At 42.9% G+C, this 25710-nt stretch overlaps 1 protein-coding gene and 2 pseudogenes across 2 annotated transcripts in view; 2 read left to right on the top strand and 1 right to left on the bottom strand.

Moving 5' to 3' along the window:
* Window positions 1–25710, bottom strand: part of kcnh1a (potassium voltage-gated channel, subfamily H (eag-related), member 1a) — a 303671-nt gene that overhangs the window by 186313 nt on the left and 91648 nt on the right. For both annotated transcript variants that reach the window (XM_041178371.1, XM_041178377.1), the window contains one exon: window positions 3921–4120. In XM_041178371.1, the coding sequence (XP_041034305.1) occupies window positions 3921–4120 (200 nt within the window). The remainder of the gene's footprint in view (window positions 1–3920; window positions 4121–25710) is intronic.
* LOC121275536 lies at window positions 4163–4281 on the top strand (annotated as a pseudogene).
* Window positions 4283–4401, top strand: LOC121275564 (annotated as a pseudogene).

The raw sequence follows: 25710 nt of genomic DNA, 5'->3' as shown, positions 1-25710 counted from the left end.
CCATGAAAATTGTGGAGGAGTAGGTTATACCTATCTCCGCAATGGAGCTGGCCAAGTTAGGAGTGCTGGATGCAGGCTTTTGACAGGAACCACCCTACACATTTTAAAGGCACTCCCAAAAATCAGACAGTCCAGGAATGGGGTCAGGAATCCCAGATTCGGGGCCCACCCACCATTATTAAAGGGAAAATACAGGCCTTAGCCTTGAATAGCTCCTAAGGAGCTTTTAAACAGTGTGAATTGGCCTCTATTGAGAGGAGAATAGGATTCCTGCCCTGCCCTCCACCACCACAACTCCCCTCTATCCTAGTGATTATTGCCAGTGCTGAATTGATGTACCACCCAATGCTGGTATTTTTGGGGAGCACCCTCTTCAGTTCCCAGTCTATGTTTTCAGAATTGCAATGGGGGAGCTTTACTACAAAGGCATAAAATTTGCTGTGTCCATTGATTTCAATGGGATTTTGTAATTGAATAGGAATCTGAATCCACTATCTCTTTGAGGAAAGCTCCAAGTTAAAAACTACATAAATAATTAACATTATGGGACTTCACATATTGCTTGATTGTTGTTGAGTCCAAGTTTAAAAGTGGTATTATGCTTCTGTTAGCCTCAAATATAATTGAAACATACATGTTTGAAGTAAGGAGAATTAAAAGGAAGTTATTAAAAGAAGAAAATTACTGCACAATGTTATTCTGAGATCCAAAGACTCAAAGTAAATTAGAATTTTAATCACTAAACTGTGACACCTATTTTCTGCTATGCTGGCAGTTAATGAGTATACAGCAGGAATTTGAAGAGGCAATACTCACAATTCAACTTTGCACTTGAAAAGGAGTCTCCACAGTATTCAAATCTTTATTAAGCAACTACAAAGGGACAGCTGTTCTATTACAAAGTCACACTGCAAGTTGGAAGCCAAAAAATCACCAAAGTGAATCAAATTCAGTTCTCAAAGTATCCTAGTCAAGATTGGAAAGTAAACTAACATAATATAATATTCTCTTTCACTTTTAACCATCATCCAAATAGAGCATTAAAATGTATTATTCAATTATTTTTATGGCATGTTGTGCAATCCATTTTGAGTAATCTGCGTGAGCAGCATAAAATTTGTATTGCTTAGTTAGTGCTTCTGGAACAAATTTTCAAAATAGAATTTTAAATGAAATATTTATCATGTCAGTCTCAGACTCTGAGGGAGGAGGCGGCTGGCGGGCTGGGTAGGAGCGGGTGGGGGCGGGCGCAGAGCCGAAAGAGTGCAGCAATCTCCCTGAGGCACTGAGCTGGAGATTGACTCAGGGAGATTGACTGGATTAGAAAACTTTTTAATAAATAAAGTAAAAATTTATTTAAACATGTCCCCTCATGTGACAGTGTCACATGAGCTGGGACATGTTTGTGAAGTTAGTAAACTTTCTTTGTTTATTTTATAAAAGCTTCAGGAAACCTCATCCAGCCCGTGGATGAGCTTTCCTGCAAAATGCAAAAGCCACTTGGGCTCTTCGCCTGCCCGACAACCTTAAGGTTGGACAGGCAGTGTTCTTAACAAGTGTAATTACTTTTTAATGGCCTTAATAGGCCGTTGACAGTTCGGCAGGTGCACAGCCGCCTCTGGCGCCCGCCCGCCAAATGAAATATGGAAATGACGTACAATAACGTCAGGACCCAAGCCCAACGTCATCGCACATCATTTTATGTGTCAGCATGTCGGGCCCACCCCAGCACGCCAACCAGAAGATTCAGTCCAGTGTTTTTGAGGTATTTATTTAGATAAGGCACATAAAACCTTATCAGAACAATAATCAGATCTCCCAACAATGGCATTGCTCACAAGATGGCAAACAAGAAGCTATCTTATAAGAGGTACAGTTTCTCTTGTAACACAAGTGTTATTATATTAACACACCTATGGATGTACCTATCAATTCCATGCTTACATTGGGGTTCCATACTCAAGGGCAGAATCTTCTGTTCAGCGTGTGGGGAAAGACCCCACATACCGACACATAAAATGACGTGGTGACATCGGGCGTGCTTCCTGATGTCACCGCGCATCACTCTGACCTTCTGTTCGGCAGGTGCACACCAGAGTCAGCTGCGCACCCGCCAAACTGTCAAAGGCCCGTTAAGGCAATTAATGAACTAATTAAAGTAATTGTCAGGGTTGCCCTTCACATTTTTCACGGAACCTCATCCACGAGCAGGATGAGTTTTAATGAAGGGTTTATTAATTAAATAAAATTTTTAATGAAAATTCATAAACACTGTCACATGAGGGGACATGTCTGAATCATTTTATTTTTTTATTTTTCCCATCTTTATAATTGAACTTGATCTCCCTGAGGCAGCTCCGTGCCTCAGGAAGATTTCTGCGCTCTTTCGCACACATGCGCAAGACAGCACAGGCCCTGGCTCTCCCTTTTCCCCCTGCTCACACAGGTAGCGCTCAGCCCTTCCAGGTGCGAGTCATGCTGGGCGGGCCTTAGTTAGCCCGCCCACATAAAATGGCGGTGCATAAAACCTTATCAGAACAATAATCAGATCTCCCAACAATGGCACTGCTCACAGGATGGCAAACAACAAGCTATCTTATAAGAGGTACAGTTTCACTGGTAACACAAGTGTTATTATATAGCACACCTATGAGTGTACCTAGCAATTCCTAGCTTACATTGGGGTTCCATACCCAAGGGCAAAATCTTCTGTTCAGCATGTGGGGGAGGACCCCACATACCGAAGCATAAAATGACACGCAGTGATGTCAGGCGTGCGTCAGCACATGCCCGTTCCCAACTGGCCCATCCAACGGGGAGAAAATTCTCCCCCAAATGGAGTTCAGATTTTCTGGCCGAAGCTCAATTCAACTGACATCAGGATCAGTGACTTTACCTTTTGTTCTCCAAGAATGTTGCTCATGGAGAACATTAAAACAAATCATTCCTCCCTTCCCTCAACTGTCTCTCATTCTTCTGTACCAGCCAACGATTTGCGTGTTGCACCATTTGGGGTAGATTTTGACTTTGAGTAATAATGTAAAATGGGTGATAGCAAATTGGACTCAAAACTTTACACTACCGCACAAAATCAAAATCTACTCCCCTGTCTGACTCTCACACGTTCCTTTACCTATGTACTCAAGGTTGGATCTCCTTCCTTTTTAAAACTCAACATGGTAGACAATATGTAACAGATTCAAATAGATATGAGGATCAGCCGGAAAAAGAATGCCAGTAATTAGAGGAACACTCAAAAGCAAAAAAGAATAGGCTGGGGGTTCAGTTTGGGAGGCAGTAAAGGTGCGAGAACCAGGTGAAAGCAGAAGATTGAGACTTGGGAGAGTGTTGGGTGAGGTTGATACCTGATAGAATGTGAAGTACATCTAGACAAATAGGTATGGAACTTGGGAATCGAACACCGAGCCCATTCCTCAAGCAGGATAACTCTGGGCAAAATTTATAAGTACAGGATGTGTAATTTTATGATTGAGTTTAATTTTTGCTAAGTATTTAAGTTTTTATGCTTGTAAGTTGTACTTTTTACCTGTAGGTAAGTCTGTAAGGAGATAACAAACAGCGAATGAAATAAATCACAATTTAAGCACTTTTTGATTGAGTGAGGAATGATGCTCAAGACTTTTCCCTGCTTGTTTTCAAATAGGCCTGTAGGATCTTCTACATCTACCTTAACAGAGCCTTTGTTTAACATCTTGCATAAAAGACAGCACTTTCAACAATGCAATATTCCCTTGGTACAACTGTGGAACGGCAACATAAATTATGTACCCAAGTCCTATAGTGGTGTTTAATCCTATGACCTAACTCAAAAGGTAAGAAGAGACAATGACATTATTATGTCAAAATATACTGCAGAAGCATTAGAAAAGATGTGCATATTTTCTGTTTAGTTTCTGTACCTTTTCTGTATCAATTCCTTTAGACATGGACCAAGTAGAAACAATGTAGTCCATGACACGCTCACTCAGGCCCTTGGGCACCTGATAAAGCTTCAAAAAGTCTCGGACACAGTTCAACATCTCGTGGTACCTGTTGCTATTCGCATACATTTGCTGGAAGATCGTTGTCACGTTACCAAAGATGGTCGCATACAGAAGAGCTGCAACCAAGAAAAGAACAGATCAGATTTTATCAGCAAATTAACAGCTACAATACTAGTCTGAAAACGCCCGATCTCGTCTGATCTCGGAAGCTAAGCAGACTCAGGCCTGGTTAGTACTTGGATGGGAGACTGCCTGGGAATACCAGGTGCAGTAGGCTTGCCTAAGGCCATACTAGTCTGAAAACACCCGATCTAGTCTGATTTCAGAAGCTAAGCAGACTCAGGCCTGGTTAGTACTTGGATGGGAGACTGCCTGGGAATACCAGGTGCAGTAGGCTTTAAGCTTGGCCTAAATAGCCAAGTGGTTATGGTACTGGGTTTGTAACCCCCAGATCAAAAGTTCAAATCTCATAATGGCAAACTATGAAACAATGTAACTTTATCTGAAACAGACAGAAACAGGTTTGTACTCAAAAGAGTTACAAAGTGAATGTTAAGGCAGTGTTGAAGAAAGAACAAAGTATTCAGAATGAGGAACTTAGGTTTTTACTGCTACTGCCTTAACTTTTCATTGTGAACATTAAGATCAGAAGGTTAACAGGACTAAATAAATCCTACAACAGAATACAGCCCACAAATGATGTGGAAAAGGTGCCATTTGATGGGATAGGGAGAAGTTCAATGGGGTATGAATAGGCAAGATCCAGTACCAAAGCATAAAGTAAAATACAGGAACATAGGAATTACTAGACAATAAAAGACCAAGGTCCATCTAGCTTGCTTTCCACTCACCTGTCAGTTATATGATATAATAATAATAGAGTTGGTGACAGAGAGTTGTAATCAATTTATATCAAATAGTTTATGATAGACCCAGTTATAAGATGAGGAAAACCCCACTGGCGAAAAGCTTTAGAAACGATGGGCAGAATTTTCGGGTTGGTGAGCGGGGCAGGGCCCACTCGCCGACATGTAAAATGACGCACAGTGACGTCGGGCGGGCATCCCGACGTCACCATGTGTCATTCAGATTTTCAGTTTGGCAGGCATGCAGCCGAGTCAGCTGCGTGCCCACCGAACTGTCAAAGGCCTATTAAGGCCTGTTAAAAACTAACTGAAATAATTAAATGAGCTGACCGTCCAATCTTAAGGTTAGCGGGCAGGCAAAGAGCCCAGGCGGCCTTCACATTTTTCATTGAACCTCATCCAAGGGCGGTATGAGGTTTTAAGAAATGTTTAAAAATTTAATAAAAATTTTCAAAAAAATTCATTGACATGTCCCAGCTCACATGAGGGGCCATGTTTTAAAAGTTTTTAATTGCTTTATTTTGATGTCTAAAACTTAAACAAATCTCCTCAGGGAGATTTCTGCATTCTTTCATGTGCATGCGCAAAAGAGGGCAGGCCCTGATTCATGGAATCCACCCTCCCACCCACAAATCGAGAGCTCAGTGCTTCTGGGAAGGTGTCACGCTGGGCGGGCCTTAATTGGCCCGCCTACGTAAAATGGCAGCGCGGCTCCGATTGGAAGCGCCAATCAGGTTCGCGCCTGCCCTCGCCTGCCCCCCCAACAGGGGAAAACCGCTGACCCATAAGTCCAAAGTTACCTGTTCCTCCCACGTTATGTTATACTTATCCGTATGTGTCTTAAATTAGTCATACGTTATATCCAAAGGTATTTTCTGATTCATTTATTGTATATGAATATTATCAAGCAAAAGACTGCAAATGGAGAGAAACACACTAATGCTACTCGAAAATTGCTTTAGGTTGTCATTATATTACTACTTCAATATTATTCTGAAATAATGATGACTAGCGATACATGTGTATGTTTGGGAGCATCGGTCACAGGCGAAACATTGGGCAGAATTTTGCCCTTGAATGGCACGTGGGCCCCATCGGCTTGGTGGCGGGTGTACAGCTGACCCCCACCACTGAAACGGGGCCCACCGCCATTTTGAATGGGCGGGCCAATTAAGGTCCGCCCAGCGGCCTGCCCGACAGGAAGCTATGCGCTTCCTGTGCGGGGGGTGGAGGGAATCCCCATCTGTCAAAGTGCGTTCTTTCGTGCATGCGCGGAAGAGTGCACTGCTCCCTGAGGCAAAGTCCTGTCTCAGGGAGTTTAGTGGCAGGTAAGTAAAGTCTAAAAATAGAAAAATATTAAAATTATTAACATGTCCCCCTCATGGATGAAGTTTCATGAATAATCTGGAGCCTGCTGGGGCTCCTGGCCTACCTGCCAGCCTTAAGGTTGGATGGGCAGGTATTTAATTATCTTAACTAGCCTGTCAATGGCCTCACTTGACCATTGACAGGTCAGCGGGTGGACAGTTGATTTCGCTGTCCGCCCGCCTTCCTAAAAATTTAAATGGCCCGGGATGACGTCGGGGATTCCTCCCAACGTCATCCCATGTCCTTTTCCTCTCGGCGAGCGGGCCCTGCCCCCAAATCGCCGAGGGGGAAATCCTGGCCCTTGTATCTGACAGTCTGTCGTTCGCTTAACTATTTTCTTTCAGACAAATCCTCAGGGCAATGGCAATCTGGAGGACAGTAGCAACAGCAATCACACTCTCAATGATAACAGCAGCATGGGAGGTGTCCACCATGAACATCAATAAAGTCACCTGTCTGCATCCAGGACAATACGTGCAGCTACCTAAAGGCGGGAGCGGAAAGTGGATAACGAAACCAAGCATTTCGATTTCTCAGAGTCACTACCAGTAGTCATTGTGTTATTCAGGTTATATTATCGAAAGGGGACAGTCTGACTCAGGTAACTTTGCCCTGACTTTTACACTAATGACATGGCTGGAAATATGAACTTAAAGAGAGTGTACAACACCTGCTCGGTGTGGTATCTGTGTCCAACACAGGGATGAACATTACGGTGGGATGGACTAAACTGCCCTCACTTGTTTGGGAGTCCAAATTAGAGGGACAACATTGTCAAGAGCAATGTGTAAATGTTGTTCATCAATTTGGTCGTAATGATATGAGATGCTTTAGTTTGTCAACCTGTGGGTATCAGGAACTCACTAAACGCCCAGCCACCATGTCATCACCCCTGGATGGGATAATTAGAATCGGGAAACCCAAAGTGAGATTACATGATGTTGCAATGGGTACACTGGAGGTGACCTACAATTTCACCAACCTCAACCTGGTCTTATTGGCGGATTGGGCAAAACAAAAGTTACAGCACTTATGCCTCCCAGGTAGCAAAGGAAACCGGAGGAGGACTGTGATTCGCAGCACAGGGAACTAAGTAAAAATTTCAGCTATACAAGTTCAGGGAGAAAGTATACTAGAGAGTTTTTTAAAAATCAATACGACTGACTCACAGGGTAAGGGGAGGTCATGTGACATGGTGGCTCGTGACGCGATAGATAATGTTAGGTCAGATATTGAAAATATAAGATTTGGTACAGCATCTCGAATATATCAGGCTGTGGAGAAATTAGATCTTATCAATGTACAGGAAGAACGACAGGGATTCATAATTACACAGCCTGTGATAGGAAGCAAGAGACACAATAAAATTTCTGATGAGTATAACACAGAAACATACTAACGGAACATATGGGAGGAGTATAAATTTGAATCCCTGGGAGTGGTAAAGGATAGGTGAGTGTACCAGATAGGATCCCCGTGGGCATACAGTCCCAGGGCAGAATGGCACCCTCCTAATAACAACACCAGAATGTTGTACTGACTCCCAGCATTACATCATCTGCTCCTGTAATACCCTGAATCCCATCAGTAATGATTCTGCCGTCGTGGTGTCGGATAAACCTCTTGAAGGGGCCTTCAAGGCAGTTCAAACCTCTCCTACACAGTGGTGTTTTCTGATGGACAGGACGAGATTCATATATGAAGGGTTAGAGTGTGACAATAACCACACTTTCTGCTTACAGATCACTGACTCCTTCACCTTGCAGATAGGGCCCTCACTGGCTATGTATTCAGTCCATGGTAGGATGGTACGTTAAACATCAATGACACCTCGGGTCAAATGGCTCGGGTAGCAGTGAAAAGGGCCCGATCACTACCAGGAAGGTAATGTAACAAAGCCGTCAAGCAATTAGGAGAAGGGTGCAGGTGAATCTGGACACCGGAAAAGCTAGGAGATCGAAGACTCAGCCAGTAATCGGGCCAAGATGGCGAAAACGCAGGATAACTGATAGGAAGTAGGGAAGAGGGACAGCAGCCGTTGTGTCTTTTGTGGTCTTAATAGTTAGTCTCTGTATTTGCTGTTATCAGAGACTGATGGTATCCAAGCAAGACAGATGGTAACGCTGGCCAGTAAAGGTTAAACCTCGGTATCCACTGCAATTGAAGCTCCCCTCCCATGGAATACAAAAATCAGAAACATTTATGAGGATTTCATAATTTAGTGAAATTATGGTTCCAGGCCTAGCTTAGGTCAATAGAGCTTAGGCAAAGCCGTAAGAGAACAGTAGAGTAGCGCCATTCGCTACTCCTCAGATACTGAAGCAGTCCATGTCCAAATGCAGCAAGACCGGGACAATATCCAGGCTTGGGCTGACAAGTGGCAAGTAACTTGCGTGCCACACAAGTGCCACGCAATGACCATCTCCAACATGAAAGAATCTAGCCATCACCCCTTGACATTTAGTGGCATTAGCATCATTAAATCTCCCACTATCAACATCCATTGACCAGAAATTGAACTGAACTAGCCATATAAATACTGTGGCCACAAGAGCATATCAGGCTAGGAATCCTGTGATGAGTAACTCACCTCCTGACTCCCCAAAGCTTGTCCACCAACTACAAGGCACAGGTCAGGAGTGTGATGGAATACTGTCCACTTGCCAGGATGAGTGTAGCTCCCACAACACTCAAGAAGCTTGACACTGTCTAGGACATCACATCCATAAACATTCATTCCCTCCACCACTGACGCACAGTAGCAGCAGTGTGCATCATCTACAAGATGCACTGAAGGAATTCTTCAAGGCTCCTTATATAGCACCTTCCAAACCCATGACCACTGCTATCTGGAAGGACAAGGGCAGCAGATAGATGGGAATACTCCAAGTCCCCCTCCAAGTCACTCACCATCCTGACTTGGAAATGTATTGCCTTTCCTTCACTGTCACTGGGTCAAAATCCTGGAACTCCCTTCCTAACAGCACTGTGGGTGAACCTACACCACATGGACTGCAACAGTTCAAGAAGACAACTTGCCACCACCTTCTCAAGGGCAACTAGGGATGGGCAATAAATGCTGGCCCTGCCAGCGAAGCCCATGTCCCGTGAATGAATTTTTTAAAAGGCAGTGGAGACAGGGTCACTGAATATTTTTAAGGCAGAGGTAGATAGATTCTTGTTAGGCAAGGGAATCAAAGGTTATCAAGGGTAGATGGGCATATGGAACTCGAAACACAAATAGATCAGCCATGACTTTATTGAGGATGCTTAAGGGGTCAAATGGCCTACTTCTGTTCCTATTTCGTATGTTCATATGTTTGTATGTTGTGTTCTACCTCCCCTTCCCCACTCCTTTCTCCCTTCCCCTTTTCCTTCCCCTCCCTCCCTGTTCTCTCTTCACCTTTCCCCTGTCCCTGTCCCCTCTCCCTCCCCTGCCCTTTCCTTTCTCCTCCCTTCTCTGCTCTCCCCTTCCCTACTTCCTCCTCCTTCCTCTATGCTCCCATCACTCCCAACCCTCCCTTCCCCTCTCTCCCCCTCCCCCCTCATCTTTCCCCTCACACTCCTTCTGCTGACTATGCCAGCTGTCTCCTTAAAGTGGATGGGCGGCCTCCTCCTGCAACACTCCAGGAAGAGGACTTCCCACCTCTTCTTTACGGCCTCCAGGAGGAACTCCAGGTTTGCATCAGATGCCCTGCCCCAAGTTCCAGGCCCCCGATATATTCCAAGTTTCTCTGAATGTATAATTTGCAAACAGATGATACAACAGTGAAACTGTTGCCACAGTAATGCCTGCCGTGGTCTCTTCATATCAGGCCAGCACTTGAGCGTACCAACTCCGTTCCTGCCCCTGCAGCTGATAATTGTCCACCAAGCCTATCTCCAGGCCAACTAAGAGGGCGCCCAGTGAAACTTGAGGTCAGTAACTGCTTCCGCCCAGGGGGTGGGTTCAGATTCTGGAAACATTCCCAAATTCCCTTTCCCAGGGAAAATCATTTGCCACTAAGACAACCTTTATATTCCAAATCCAGTGGTGCCAACCCTTGGGCTTGTTTCCAGAGTCCTGGCAAACTGCAAGTTCCCTCCATAATGATGTAATATCAAAGAATCCCTCCAAGGAGTAGAATCTTCTGTTCGACGTGCATGAGCAGAAAGGGCAAAGGAGGGAGAGGGGACAGGGGAAAGGGGAGGGGAGAACAGGGAGGGGGAGGAAAAATGGAAGGGAAGGAAAAGGGGAAGGGAGAGGGCGTGGGGAAGGGGAGGTAGAATACAAACATACAGCGCATAAAATGACGCGCGGTGATGTCGGGTGTACATCCCAACGTCACCACACATCATTCTGATCTTCTGTTCGGCGGGCGCGCACCAGAGTCGGCTGTGCACCTGCCGAATTGTCAAAGGCCCGTTGAGGCTATTAATGAACTAGTTAAAGCAATTGTCAGGGCTGCCTGTCCAACCTTAAGGTTGACGGGCAGGAAAAGAGCCCAGGCAGCCATCGCATTTCTCATGAACTCTCATCCATGGGTGGGATGAGGTTTCATGAAGGGTTTATTAATTGAATAAAATATTTAATGAAAATTCATAAAATTGTCCCAGCTCATGTGTCACATGAGGGGACATGTCTGAACCATTTTATTTTTTTATTTTTACCATCTTTGACACTGAACTTAATCTCCCTGAGGAATGGAGCTGCCTCAGGGAGAATTTTGCGCTCTTTCGCACGGATGTGCGAAAGAGCACAAGCCCCAACTCTCCCTCCTCCCCCGCCCGCACAGATTGCGCTGAGCACTACCAGGCATGCATCAGACTAGGTGGGCCTTAATTGGCCCGCCCACGTAAAATGGCGGCGCGCAGCTGATCAAGGGCGACGATCGGCTCTGTGCTCGCCCACGCATGCTCCTGACCAGAAAATTCTCCCCATGATTTCAAACACATGTGGACAGATTCCAGTTCTGTCAAATTCCAGGAATATTGCCCCAGTGACCAAGTGAACAAAGCCCTTGACAATCACCAGTGTTAAAAAAACAGGATTCTGCACATTGCTACTAAAGTACAGATTTGCCCTGGTGCATATAAATGCCATTCCCACTCCTCATTACTGCCAAATATCAGATGTCGGCCTACACTTGATGCATGTTACATTCCATTACGACATATATAAGCTGTAAAATGGTAATAGAATAAAACTAAATTCACAGGTAATAGATATAGATATAAAGGAAAATTCCCAGATTATCATTTATTTGACAACTTTAAGTCAATGAACCTGATAAGCACCTCACCTTTTCATATAAAATAGAAATCACCTCTCACTGTGAGCAGGGCTGTAGGATATAACAGCAAATACAGGCAATCTTTGAGAAATGTTTATCGCACTTTGATTATCAACATGCAAAGCTTCCTGTCACCTTTTTTTAAAGAGTTTAAAAAAGAGCAAGAGCCAGTTATTTAATTTTAGTTTCTCCTTCCCTCTCATTGACCTCAGAATCTCCTCAAGAGCCTCTAGTGCACCTTGGGAAGATCCTGAGACACAGCAATTAGATAATGTCACCTTAAAGGACCATAACAGATACTCTCAGCTGTCTCTTAATAACAAAAAGTGTACTGTGTCAGTGGCGATCAGGGGCAAACCCACATCGAGCAGAGGGAAAATTAGGTGGGGGGGGAAACCAGAATTCCGAAACTGTGACTTAATTCCCGCCAACCGTTATTTTAACCGGCATGGGAAATGTGATGGGTCACAACCCGACGTGCACACGAACTGACATCGGGACTGCGTGGAGTTTGATATTTTCAGTGAGGCGAGTGGGTTTTTGAAGCTTATGTGAACCATGTCAGGTCAGAGGGTCTGTGAAACATGGGGGAAGCCTGTTCTGGAGTTGTGAACCTTTTGACAGGTAACTGTAAAAGTCAGTGGAAACTTCACGTCATAATTAAATGATGTATGAAAATGTAAGTATATTTTTTATGTAGTGATTGACAATGGAGCTTTGTTTTTAAAAGGTAAGTGACCATTAAATTCACTAGCATTGTGAAGGTGTTCAGATGCGTTAGAGTACATTATCCACTGCATAAAATACTCTTCTGAATTCAACAGTATTGAGATCAAATTTTAACATGTCATTTGGGCCTCTTTACGTTAATTCACAGCTCAACCATCTGTTGAGCCTTTGAAATAACTGAACAGTTGGCTGTGTTACAATCTTCATTAGAGAGCACTAGCATTTAAAAAAAACACAGAAGAAATCCAAAATCCCAGTTATTTACTGAAAGGATGAAGTCACAAGATTGCGCAATTTAAAACAGAAGAATTTTATCTATACAAGAGTCAAAGAAAGCAACACTGAAAAATATCTCAAATAACTCTAAAACCCAGAATCAACATAGGTTAAACATGAATTAACAGGCAAATTATAGTCAATTATAAATTACACATTAAATGGCAGATACAATTGAGACAGGAAATACAAATTAGCTGAGCAATTTACTCAGCATATAGGTCATCAAACCCAGTCACAAACTCCTTCAAAACTCAGTTTTCCTCACACAGAATTTCAGCTCCTCATCTTTTAAGATTTAACTCGATCCTCAGCCAATAGCAGTGCACAACCAACCCGAGTTCCACAGGCACGGTCTTCACCAAAAATGGCACATAGCTGCAGAACCTCCTCAACTCTGCTTTTGACAGTCTGGATGTTGTAAACCCACCAATGTTATCTTCAAGTAACAGAAGCAGCTGCAGCAACTGTATCTTTGCTTATTCACAGCTTCTGGATCTAGCCTCTATCTTCTCAGCCTCTCTGGACTGCACCACTAGAATCATCACCTGCTACTGAGCTCTGAGGGCTCCCTGTGTCCTTTTATAAGATTTCAACCAGGTTCAGTCTCCCCAGATGTTTTGGTTTCCAATCTCAGTTTCAGTCTTAGTTTCCCTTTTCAGTTTCCCTTTTCAATTAGGGTCTGTCTCAAAAAAATAAACAAGCTTTGAAACCATGGAGTCCATCACATTTTTCCCTTTGGGAAGAAGAAAGTTTTACCACTGTAAAGGTTTCTTTGCAACAATTTTGAAATAAAGCAATTTCTTTTCGTCCCAAACATTTTAACAAATAGGTATTACATACTGTACAGGTAACCTTTCCATATACCACAATTACACATACTGTATTTACAAAATTATAAGGGATTAACCAAAGCAAAACAAGTAAACGTAACAATTAGGATTAGCAGGATTCATATATCATAGAAATATCATAACTCTGAGTCTGCCTTCTCTCCAATGCCCCTTCTTTAAACTCTGGGCAGAGCATCAACAATTACATTGTTTTTCCTGGTGATATGCTCAATTTTTAGGTTGAAGGGCTGCAGCATCAAACTCCAGTGTAACAACTGAAGATTCTGCACGTGAAACTTCTTGAAAAATACCAGTCGATAATGATTAGTGTAAATTAATGTGTCTCTCCTTGACTATTTGAAACATATACTTCAAAATGATGAAGAGCCAAGACAAACACTTCCTTCTCAATTGTGGAATATTTTCATTGATGTACATTAAGTTTTTTTGAGGAATAACTGACTAGGTGTGCTACATGAACATCATCATTTCGTACCAACACCACTCCTATGCCTACATCACTGGCATCAATAGCTGTTTTGAATGGTTTATTGAAACTTGAAGCAGCCAAAACAGGTTCATTTATTAATACAGCCTTTAACCTCTCAAAGAGGGTACGATAAGACTCGGTCCAATTAACTTTCATATTTTTCTTCAATAAGTTTGTTAATGGAGCAACTACTGCATTGGTATTCAGGACAAACCTCCTGTAAAGTCCACACATTCTGAGGAGCTTTGATATTTCCCATTTTGTTTCAGGGGCAGGAAACTCCATAACTGCTTAAACTTTAGCTTCTCTGGGCAACAAACAATCTTGTCCATGACATGTCCCAAATAGTTGTCTTTAGCCTTGGCAAACTCACTCTTCGCCAAAATTATCACCAAATCAGCTTTTGTAGTCTATCAAATAGTGCATTTAGTTCTTCATGTTCCACAGGTTCTTCCCAAGTGTTATTGTAGACCAATAGATCATTACTATACACAATACAGTTGTGTAATCAGAGAATTTGAGATACTGTGTTTTGTCCTCCAGCTTCCATAACAATCTCTACACAAATAAAACATTTCAGACTGATGAAATTTGATTTTGACCATAATGGCCTGGTTTCTGCTGAATGGATGGATAGCTAAAAACAAACAGGTTACTTACTCACTCAGATCACAACCATTTTCGATTTTAACCTGCAGTTTCTGCAGGCAAATGAGGCAGTCACCTAAGCCAGATGGGCACCTCATAAATTTATGCATATCAGAGTACTTTTACAGAAATTGGGACCAGAGTGCAATTTTAGCTGGTGGCAAAGTAGCTGGTAAGAGGCCTTCCATTTAGGCAGATGCAGGTCTTAAGAGCGAAAGGTTTAAATTTAAACTTTCAATGAGGGAAGTTGTTGCCTCACCTGCACCCAGGCCCCATTCTACCCCAGACGGTCCAGCCCCTGGGACCCTCTCAAAATCCCTCCATGTCACTTACCTGAAAGTCAGATGGCAGCCTGACTGGTGTCTCTCAGTCAGTGCATTTTGCACTCACAGCTCAGAGTTAAAAATCAACCCCATGGATTTCGTTCAATAATGTCAATTACTAAATACTATCATTTTAGTACCGCAAAACCAGTATTTCAACAATTTACATATTTCTGCCTAATACTTAAAATTCAACATTTCATTCAATGCCCAACAAAAACATTATGACGATAAAGCTCTGCATTATCTGCAGTATTATTTCATTCCAAGACTGCTTTCAATTTTTGTGTGGCATTAGAAAAATAGTATGTAGGATCCTTGGCTTTATTAATAGAGGAATAGAGTAAAACTGCAAGGTTATTTTGCTAAATCTTTATAAAAGACTGAAGGGCCTCATGGCTTTCTTTTTTTTTGCTCTTTTTTACAGGATGTGGGCATTGCTGGCTAGGCCAACATTTGTTGCCCATCTTTAATCTCTTGAGGTGGTGGTGAGCTGCCTTCTTGAACCTCTGCAGTCTATGTGGTGTAGGAATATCCACAATGTTGTTAGGGAGTTCCAGCATTTTGACCCAGCAACAGTGAAGGATATAGTTCCAAGTCAGGCTGTTGCGTGGCTTGGAGAGGAACTTGCAGGTGGTTGTGTTCCCGTGCATCTGCTGTCCTTGTTCTTCTAGGTGGTAGAAGTTGTGGGTTTAGGAGGTACTGTCAAAGGATTCTTGGTGAGTTGCTGCAGTGCATCTTGTAGATCGTACACACTACTGCCACTGTGCATCGGTGGTGGAAGAAGTGAAAATTTAAGGGCTACCAATCAAGTAGGCTACTTTGTCCTGGATGATGTTGAGCTTCTTGCGTGTTGTTGGAGCTGTACTCATCCAGGCAAGTGCAGAGTATTCCAACACATTCCTGACTTGTGCCTTGTAAATGTTGGATAGACTCTGGGGAGTTAGGAGTTGAGAATTCCCAGCCTCTGACCTGCTACATCATTCTATGATTCTAATGTAGCCTGTGCCAAAAGGTTTGTATCTCCTTTTAACACAGCTAACAAGCCTTTAAGTCTTTGAAGTAAAATAATTTTTTTGTGCTTTCTTTACTAATAGAGAAATCAAATATATTTCTAGAATACAGCTATAGCTATCAGTATAAAATTTATGAGATTCTTTATTATAGAAGTGACATTATGTGACTTATGATCTATAACACTGTATTTAAATTATTTTGTCCATAGTAGCATATTAGAAATTTAATAGACAACATATTAGTTCTGAATACTTTCCTTCTGAAACAACAGATTTCAGAGGTAGTTGGAAGCAGCAGAGTACACTGGAACTCCCATTATCCACCATAATGTTAGAGGCCCTTCTTGGAGAATAATGGAAATTGTAGACAATCGAGAGTTTCATTTTATTTACAATGGTACAGAAATAATCTAGACACAAGAATAAAGACAAGTGTAACAGAAATTGCAAATATTGAATTTACTCTTCCTTGGCCTATGAAGTTGAATTATTTGAGATAGTACCAAGTTGGTATTTTCAAAATGTACAGTGAAACAATGATCTAGATCTTCCACTCTCCAGACAGTTGTACCCTGGAAGTACCCCAGAAGATGCACTGGGTGGACCCCTCGGACCCCAATGCAAGGACCCCACGGGAATTGCTCAGGAAGTTTTGACTTCCAATGGGCAAGTTCTATGTGCCCCGAACCCTCCAAAAATGTCTCCAACTCTGAGTTAGAGTCAGAGATTTTGTAGGGTCTCAACTCATTACCTGTTAGTTACCCAGGAAATATTAGATACGAAGGAAGCATGTCTAATTCCTGTGTAACGATAAAACTGACCCCACCACCTCCCCCCCACCCCCCTCCCAGCCCACCAATTCCCCCTGTGACCTTCCCTTGGACCCCGACCCCCCAACCCTCTGGCTCCCCGCCATGACCCGGCGACCCAACCTCACCACCTTATCACTCTACCACCCTACCCAGCTGGCAGCCTACCCAACCCATCACCTTACCCACCCTGCTACCCTATCCAGCTGGCACCCTCCCCACCCTGCTAGCCTACTCATCCTGCCAACTACCACATGACACACCACCCTACCAACCTAACCAGCTGCCACCCTACCCACCTACCACCCTATCTTCTAACATCAGGGTCTGGGAGAACAGGGTTGCAAATGGTGCCCAGTCTAATTGCTGTAAATCGAGTTTCTTGATGTCCCCCAGCCTTGGAAGCCAGAAGTAGAGCTGCAGACCTGAAAGACCGACTTTAAAAAATGTCGGAACCTACAGGCTGAGAGTTCCGATTTTTTAAAAGTCGGCCTTTCATATCAGTTCCACAAGTTGCTGCGCTGCCGCTTCCAACCTTCAGGCAGCTTTGTAGTTCCAATTTATTTTAATGCCCCCGGAAAACACCAAAGCTGCCCAAAGGGCAGCAGCAGCAGCACAGCAACTGAAAGTGTTCTTGCTTGAAAAATGGGAGTGAAATCTCTATTTTAGAGCTAACTGGATGCTTGGGGGGGTGGGGGGACGATGGTCAGGGGAGGTTGGAAATTGTTGAAGGGGTGGGGAAAAGGTTGGGAGCTTTGGAGGGATGGGAGGGGGAGTTTGGGGGCTGTTGGAGAGGTGTGGGTAGGTTGGGGGCTGTTGGAGGGGTGGGGGTGGCTGGAAGGGTTGGGAAGCTGGAATGACAGGGTGGTGTGGGGGAAGGTGGGGGCTGTGGGTGTGCAGTGGGTGTGTCATTTTTTTTGCTGTTAGAGTTTATTTATTAATTACAATTTTCCATGTTAGGTTGTAAATTCACAGGGCACAACACAATTTGTATGACAGTTTCTGGAGGAAGGGGAAACAATCCAGTTCTTGAATTAAGGCCATACTGAATTTATGTACCTTGCATCATTCTTCTCTGAAAAATTCAGATCAACAATTCAATCTACATTTTTCCTAAGCTGCTGGCGGATGTCTGATTCACAAATACTGGGGATAGTGTCATTAACCTAAAAGGAGCAGATGCCATTTATGGTATATTGCGGATTGGCGCCAGAGAAGTCAGAATGGTAAGGCTGTACTAGCTACAGAGTTGAATTGTTTTGTCAATATAGTGATTTCTTTGTAGCCACTTTCCTAACATCAGTAATTGCTCTGTGATTAATTATCCTTACAGAATCAGCATTGGCCCTCCAATTTTACCACAGTTATTCTCCCTATTACATGCAGATGCAATGAAAGAAAGACAAAACCTACATTTATACAGCACCTTTCACAACGCCTCAAATCGTTTTACAGCCAATTAAATACTTTTGAGTTGTAGTCACTGGTATAATGTAGGCAATGTTATTAAATGATACAGCCGACTCAAGGGGTCATAAGGCTTACTCATGCTCCTAATACATATGCTTGTTTGTCATTCTGGATGGATGAGATGAGCTGGGCTGGGCTAGATGGCCTTTGTCATCCATAATTATCTTGCAAACAGTGGGTGGGATCATGGCTGGAGTTCTGTTTATTTTGTTGTTAATGGAATGTTATTGTGAGCAAGCTTTGTGGGGTGAAATTGCCAGTACAGGTGTGCCTAATGGCTCATAGTAAATCTGTTTTATCCTGCGCATGATCCTCATGAATCTTTTCCATTGACTTCAATCTTGCCCTTTTATCTACCTATCATCCCAGTCTATCTTGGTATCATGATAAAGCTGTGTTGCACAGTAGCTATTGAAAATATGTTGTAGTAGAAGCAGCAATTAGCAGAGTCGTTAGACTTGCTGATCAAGAAAACACAGATACATTGTAAGCCATTCAGTCTTTGTCATCTGGCATCTGAAAAATTGTGTCACACAGAGACACCTGAAGACTCCAATGCTTCTCGCTGACAGTAAGACCTATGTTGTTTAATCAATCCACTTTGTTGCTCAGGAGTCATTTGATCTTTCTACATTATGAGACTACTGATAAAACAAAATAAAATTACACCCCTTCTATGAAATAATGCTATTGAATACTATCATGCTCACAGGCAAGATAAAGTCCTCTAATTCTTCTACAGAATGGAAAATTAACAATATTGAATGATGCTGATAAAGTAAGATTTGTACTCTCTAGTTTAATAGCCATGGTGGGATCATCTATAGGGTGCACACAAACTTATACTGCATTATATCATTGCTGCTCTTAATATTAATGACCAATGCTGCATATATGTCAGACGATATTTGGAACCAGATGCCAACAATGGCAGTTATCATTTTACTATGACCTTTCAATGATTGGTGAATTGATTGGTGAATCTTGAAAGAGGGCAAAATATCATACTTTATTGAGGGTGAGGGTTAACGGGAAGGGGGCAACGGGGAATAAGGGGCCAGGAAAGAGGAGCAGCACCATGGCCCATGATTTCTCTCCCTGGACCGGCCTGCCACCTTCCCACTTGCATCACTCACACACTTGTCCACTAACACAGTGAAAAGCAATTTAAATGTTCCGAAGTTTTTCACTATGTAGTGAATGAAGACTTACCAAAAAACGGCAGCAAGTGTCATAAAAAGGGGGACATGGCGTGGCTTTCCTTGACAATCTTGACTTACAAAGAAGGACTCCCAGAACAGGTGCACTCCACATTTCTGAAGAGTTCTGGTTCAGAAGTCCAGGTCGAAAATGCTGAGCTCCAGCGTAGTGTAAAAAATAGCAGCAGAGTGGCAATCCAACGGTGACTGCCACTCCTTGGAATATTTGGCCTAATGTTGCACGAAAGGCTTTGCTGCAAAAAGTTTCTGGCAGCTAACTGCAAAACCGGGAAATAGAAGGCAGGATCTTCCAGTCCTGCCAGCAGTGAGAAGCTTGGCGGGCGGGGGAACTTAATTTGGCACAAGGCCAAAAATCAATTTCCCAAAGGCAGGATGAACTTTAACAATTAAGTTCTCAAGATTTTAAAGGCTTGTTAAAGATGGGGTCGAGCTTCCCAATGAACAAAGTCGGGAAGTCCTTTTGCATGCATTAGCATGTCATGCATGCTCATTAAAAAGCCACCTCACTGGAATTAAGTTCCCCTCCAAACTAAATTCCCTGCCAGTGACAAAGTAGAAGCTCACATTCACAACTGCAGATAAGTGGCGTGCACCTGGTGAAGTGGACTTCTTCCATGATTAACGATGACTTGCCGCTGTATTGTCCTCTTTAGGGAGTGTCTGTAAATGTCAGCCTATGCTTGAGACCGAGTGATGACAGTGCAAGTTGCATGGAGGATGAAAAAGGAAGGAAGGGTTAGCAGGGAAGAGTGGAACAGCGGCCGGGCAAAGGTGGAAGGGCTGTCCAGGTGCCCTTTAAATATGGTGCCTGGACCTTGGAGTTCATGAGCTTACAGTGAAGATGTCGACTTCCTGCCACCCTGCAGTGAGAATTGGTGAGCTCCTCGCAGATGCATATGTAATTAGCTGAACAGCACAAGATCACACATGATCAGCCATCCTGCCCCACTACAGAAATCACACCTGCCACCAAATTTAAAATCCAGAATGGAAGAATCTGGCCAGAATGCATATAATTGATGTTCCATTGCAGTAAGTTCTTGGAAGTTTGTATTAACAATGGAGAAATAATGAATCTAAATCTAAGTGCTTCTAGTCAGTTTAAATTTTATTTTGTTTGAACTTCCACTGATAGTTGTGCATCATAATTAAGTGGTAGTCTTGCTAATTAACTGCATTGCAAAATTTCAATGCACTTCAAGCAACATCCTTTGGTAAGATTCCCAATGTATTTTTATGTAACATCTGGCATATAAAAGGTTCTAAAACAAAAACAGAATTACCTGGAAAAACTCAGCAGGTCTGGCAGCATCGGTGGAGAAGAAAAGAGTTGACATTTCGAGTCCTAATGACCCTTCAACAGAACTGATTTTTAAAAGGTTCTGATTGAACTGGCTGTCACTAGGAAATCTCTTTGAACCTTAAGCCTGGCTATACAAAATACAGCAGATCTTTCTATATTCGAGTGTAAAGTGTGATATTTCTACATCCAGTAAACCACTTTCCCTCAGGCATCTGACAGGGAAATCACAGTACACCGAACAAGAAAGCTTGACTATCATTACAACAGTCCATAAAAACAAAAAACTGCGGACGCTGGAGATCCAAAACACAAACAGAATTACCTGGAAAAACTCAGCTGGTCTGGCAGCATCGGCGGAGAAGAGTTGACGTTTCGAGTCCTCATGACCCTTCAACAGAACTAGGTGAATCCAAGGAAGAGGTGAAATATAAGCTGGTTTAAGGTGTTGGTGGGGGTGGGGTGCAGGGAGAGAGGTTGGGTTGGGGGAGAGAATTGGAAGGGGGTGGTGTGGTTGTAGGGACAAGCAAGCAGTGATAGAAGCAGATCATCAAAAGATGTCACAGACAAAGAACAAAAGAACACATAAGTGTTGAAGTTGGTGATATTATCTAAACGAATGTGCTAATTAAGAATGGATGGCAGGGCACTCAAGGTATAGCTCTAGTGGGGGTGGGGGGAGCATAAAAGATTTAAAAATATTTAAAAATAATGGAAATAGGTGGGAAAAGAAAAATCTATATAATTTATTGGAAAAAACAAAAGGAAGGGGGAAGAAACAGAAAGGGGGTGGGGGATGGAGGAGGGAGTTCAAGACCTAAAGTTGTTGAATTCAATATTCAGTCCGGATGGCTGTAAAGTGCCTAGTCGGAAGATGAGGTGCTGTTCCTCCACTTTGTGTTGGGCTTCACTGGAACAATGCAGCAAGCCAAGGACAGACATGTGGGCAAGAGAGCAGGGTGGAGTGTTAAAATGGCAAGCGACAGGGAGGTTTGGGTCATTCTTGTGGACAGACTGCAGGTGTTCTGCAAAGCGGTCGCCCAGTTTATGTTTGGTCTCTCCAATGTAAAGGAGACCGCATTGGGAGCAACAAATACAGTAGACTAAGTTACAACAGTCCATACTATTTGGATGCTTCACAGCTCAGCATTTACCACAAATATTCTCCACATAGCATCCTTGATTATTCGAGGGTTGCCAAACTATGGCTTATGCCATGATTTTTACCAAGGGGCATGGCAAGGAAGCAGGCCCCAAGTCTACCTTAGCCAGATGTGTATTGAACATTGCGCTGTTGGCTTTATTCTGAACCACACACTAGCTGTCTAGCCAACTGAACTAACGAGTCCCCCTTACCATATATAATGCAACATTTATCAGAGAAATCACTGTGATATGAATGTCCAACATATATATTTAATACTTCTGTTTAGGTATTGACTCTTAACAATACTATTACTTACTCGTGTACATAACCGCAACAACAACAATACTTATATAAAGAGTGTCTTTAACATAAAAAAACACCCCAAGGTGCTTCACAGGAGCATTATAAAGCAAGATTTAACACTGAGACAAGTAAGGCAGGAGTGGAGCAGATGGCCAAAAGCTTCAAAGAGATAAGTTTTAAAGATTGTCTTAAAGGGAGAAAAGAAAGGTACAAGAGGCTAAGAGGTTTTTGGGAGGCAGGGGTCAGGAGGGGGAGGGGTAGGATCCCAGAGCTTAAGATCCAGGCAACTGAAGGCACAGTCACCAGTGATGGAGCAATTAAAATTGCTTAAGCGGCCAGAATTAGAAGATTGCAGATATTTCAGAGGGCTGTGAGGCTGGAGGAGATTACAATGATCTGAGGAGGGGCAAGGCCATGGAGAAACTCAAAAACAAGAATGAGAATTTTAAAATCGAGGCATTGCTTGTCTGGGAGTCTCCATAGGTCATTACAGGTAAACGGGGTTTGGCAAGTAGAACACGAGCAGCCGAGTTCTGGAGGATGTCAAGTTTACGGAGGGTAGAATGAGGGACTGTAGCCAGGAGTGCATTAGAATAGTCAAAGGCATGGATGATGGTTTCAGCAGCCAATGGGATTGAGGCTGGGATGGAGTCAGGTGACGTTACTGAGGTGGAAATAGGCAGTCTTAGTGGTGGCATGGAAATGCGGTCAGGGTCAAATATGACACCATGGTTGCTAGTGCACTGGTTCAGCCTCAGATAATTGCCAGAGAGAGAGGGGTAGTTCAGTAGCTAGGAAGTGGACTTTGTAATAAGGACTGAAAACAGTGGCGTTGGTCTTCCCAACAGATCAAAGAAAGAATTGATTGGTGACAACTGGCTTTCCATCAGTTATCATAGGCAATGACAATAAAAGTGGGAAATTGAACCAAGTTAAGATACACCTTTTGTGAATGTCAGCTAATCTTACATTCATATGAATACAACACAGTTGTTAAGAAAACTTACCTACCACAAGGCAATCAGTAAAATTAGCTACTCTAGTAATTGCATGATATTGGTGCTGACCTTTTGCTGTGTGACTGATAACAATTGCGGCATAAGAATATTTGGACCTGAACAAAGTTAATAATAAATATCACATGGAGGCCCTTCCACTCAGTTTGCATAAGTACTTTGTGAAAACAATCTACAGGGTTGATATTTCCTGGAACAGAATCCAAGCAGCATCTTGGTGGAACATGGGTGACCCAAGGGGGGACCAATCCATTTTGAGGACCGGGCCTCACTTGCATCAGGTTGGCAGGCTGGAGTCGGAAACTGAGCACCCTGGGACAAGTGACCGACTCCAGGCTGCCAGAAAATCAGGTAATCAGCTGCCTCAGAGCCAGAGGAGGTAGGTTGTAGGTTGGGGAGGGAGGTGGTGATCAATAAAGAAAGCCGGAACTGTAGCAGCTTCAGCCCAAGGTGAAAAGTCATCTTGTGGATCTCTTTGGCCAGTCAACAGCTGATAATGGTCATCAGATGCAAAAATGGCAATTGAGGTGTATTGATATCATAGGACCCTGATTGCCAGTGGGGTTACGGACCAAATATGGCTTTTCCAGCTACCTAGCAGTAGACCCCAGTGAATATTATCGTGCCACAGGCCAATAGCTCATGGCCTAACATTTTTGGGGGAATATCAACATTTGCTCTGGAATCGAATGAAGTCATTTCTGTCCTTTACAATAGGTAATTTTTGCACTCAAGAGTACATTTGCACATGTCTTGAGTTTTAGAGATAATGCATACAGAAGTACTTAAAATAAATAACAGAAAAAATCAGCTACTGTTAAATTATCAATTGTCTCTCCTTTTTCAGCAAAAGTCAAGCCCAACTGTGATCAGTGATCAGAAAAACATAGAAAGATAAATGGCACAGCAGGAAGCCATTCTACCCATGGTATCCATATCGAGCATAGAAAAGAGCTATTCAATCTTATACCACCTTACAGCTCTTGGTCTGTAGATCTGTAGGATAAAACACCTTGTGTTTTTTTTAATGGTGAGGGCTTCTTTCTGCCTCTACCACCCTTTCAGGCATTGAGTTCTAGACCCACACTTTAGGTGAAAAGATTACTCCCCAGCTCCTCTCTAATCATTCAATCAATCACTTTAAATCTATGTTCCCTGGTTTTTTTCCTCTCTTCTGGTGGAAATAGGTCCTTCCTATTCATACTACCTAGGTACCTCATATTTTTATATACATCAATTAAATATTCTCTCACCCTATGTTCCAAAGAAAACAACAATAACCTATGCAATCTTTCCTCCTTCCTGGCAACATCCTCGTAAATCTCTTCTGTATACTCTCTAGTGCAATCGCATCCTTTCTGTAACGTGGTGACCAGAATTGGCTGCAGCCTAACTAGTATTTTATATAGTTCTAGCATAACCTCCCTGCTCTTATACCCCAGGCCTCAGACAATAAAGGAAAGTATCCTGTATGCCTTCTTCACCACCTTATCTACCTGCCCTGCCACCTTCAGGGATTTGTGGGTATAAATTCCAAGGACACTGTTCTCCTTCACATCCCAGTATCTTACAATTTATTGTGTATTCCCTTTGCCTTGCTTGCCCTCTCCAAATCTATTATCTCACACTTCTGCAGATTGATTTCTATTTGAGACTTTTCTGCCCAACTGTCTAGTCCATTGGTAGTTTTCTGCAGTCTACAGCTTTCTTCCTCACTATCAACCACATAGCAATTACATCATCTGCAGACTTCTTAATCATGTCCGCTACATTTAAGTCCTAATCACTGAAATATGCAACAAAGAGCAAGGGACTCAGTACTGAACCATGCGGAATCAAACTGGAAACCGCCTTCCAGTCAAAAAAAACACCCATTGCCAACAAAATCCATTGCTTCCAGCCACTTAGCCAATTTTGGATCTAACTTGCCACTTTCCCTTGGATCCCATGAGTTTTTAATTTTCTGAGTAACCGGTCATGTGGAATCTTATCAAAAGCCTTACCAAAATCCATGTAGACTACGTCAAACATGCTACCATCATCAGCCCTCATTGCCTCCTCAAAGATTTTGTCAAGTTAGTCAGGCATGACCTTCCCTTAGCAAATCCATATTGATTGTCTTTGGTTAACAAGTCATCTCTAGTTGATGACTTATACTGTCTCAGAATTTTTTTCCAATAATTTGCCCATCACCAAGGTTAAGCTGATTGGTCTATAATTACGTGGTCATCCTTTCCTCCCTTTTTAAACAATGGTACAATATTAGCAGTCCCCCAATAACATGCCTGTAGCCAGAGTGGATTGGAAAATGATGGTCAGAGCTTCTGCTTTTTCTTCCCTTGCTTCCCTTAGCAGCCTGGGACACATTACATCCAGGTCTAGTGATTTATCCATTTTCAAGGATGCTAAACACCTTAATATTTCCTCCCTCACTATATTTGTCCCATCCAACATTTCGCACTCCTGCTCCTTAATTATGTCTGCTTCATCCCTCTCATGAAAACAGCTGCAAAAGTATTCATTAAGAACCATGCCCACATCTTTGCCTTTATGCACAAGTTATCTTTTTGGCCTATAATTGACCTTACTCTGTCCTTAGTTATCCTCTTGATCTTTATG

Source organism: Carcharodon carcharias, chromosome 2, assembly GCF_017639515.1.
Source record: "Carcharodon carcharias isolate sCarCar2 chromosome 2, sCarCar2.pri, whole genome shotgun sequence".
NCBI lineage: Eukaryota > Metazoa > Chordata > Chondrichthyes > Lamniformes > Lamnidae > Carcharodon > Carcharodon carcharias.
Note: the sequence above shows the minus strand (reverse complement) of the source record. Positions and strands in the feature narration are given on the sequence as shown.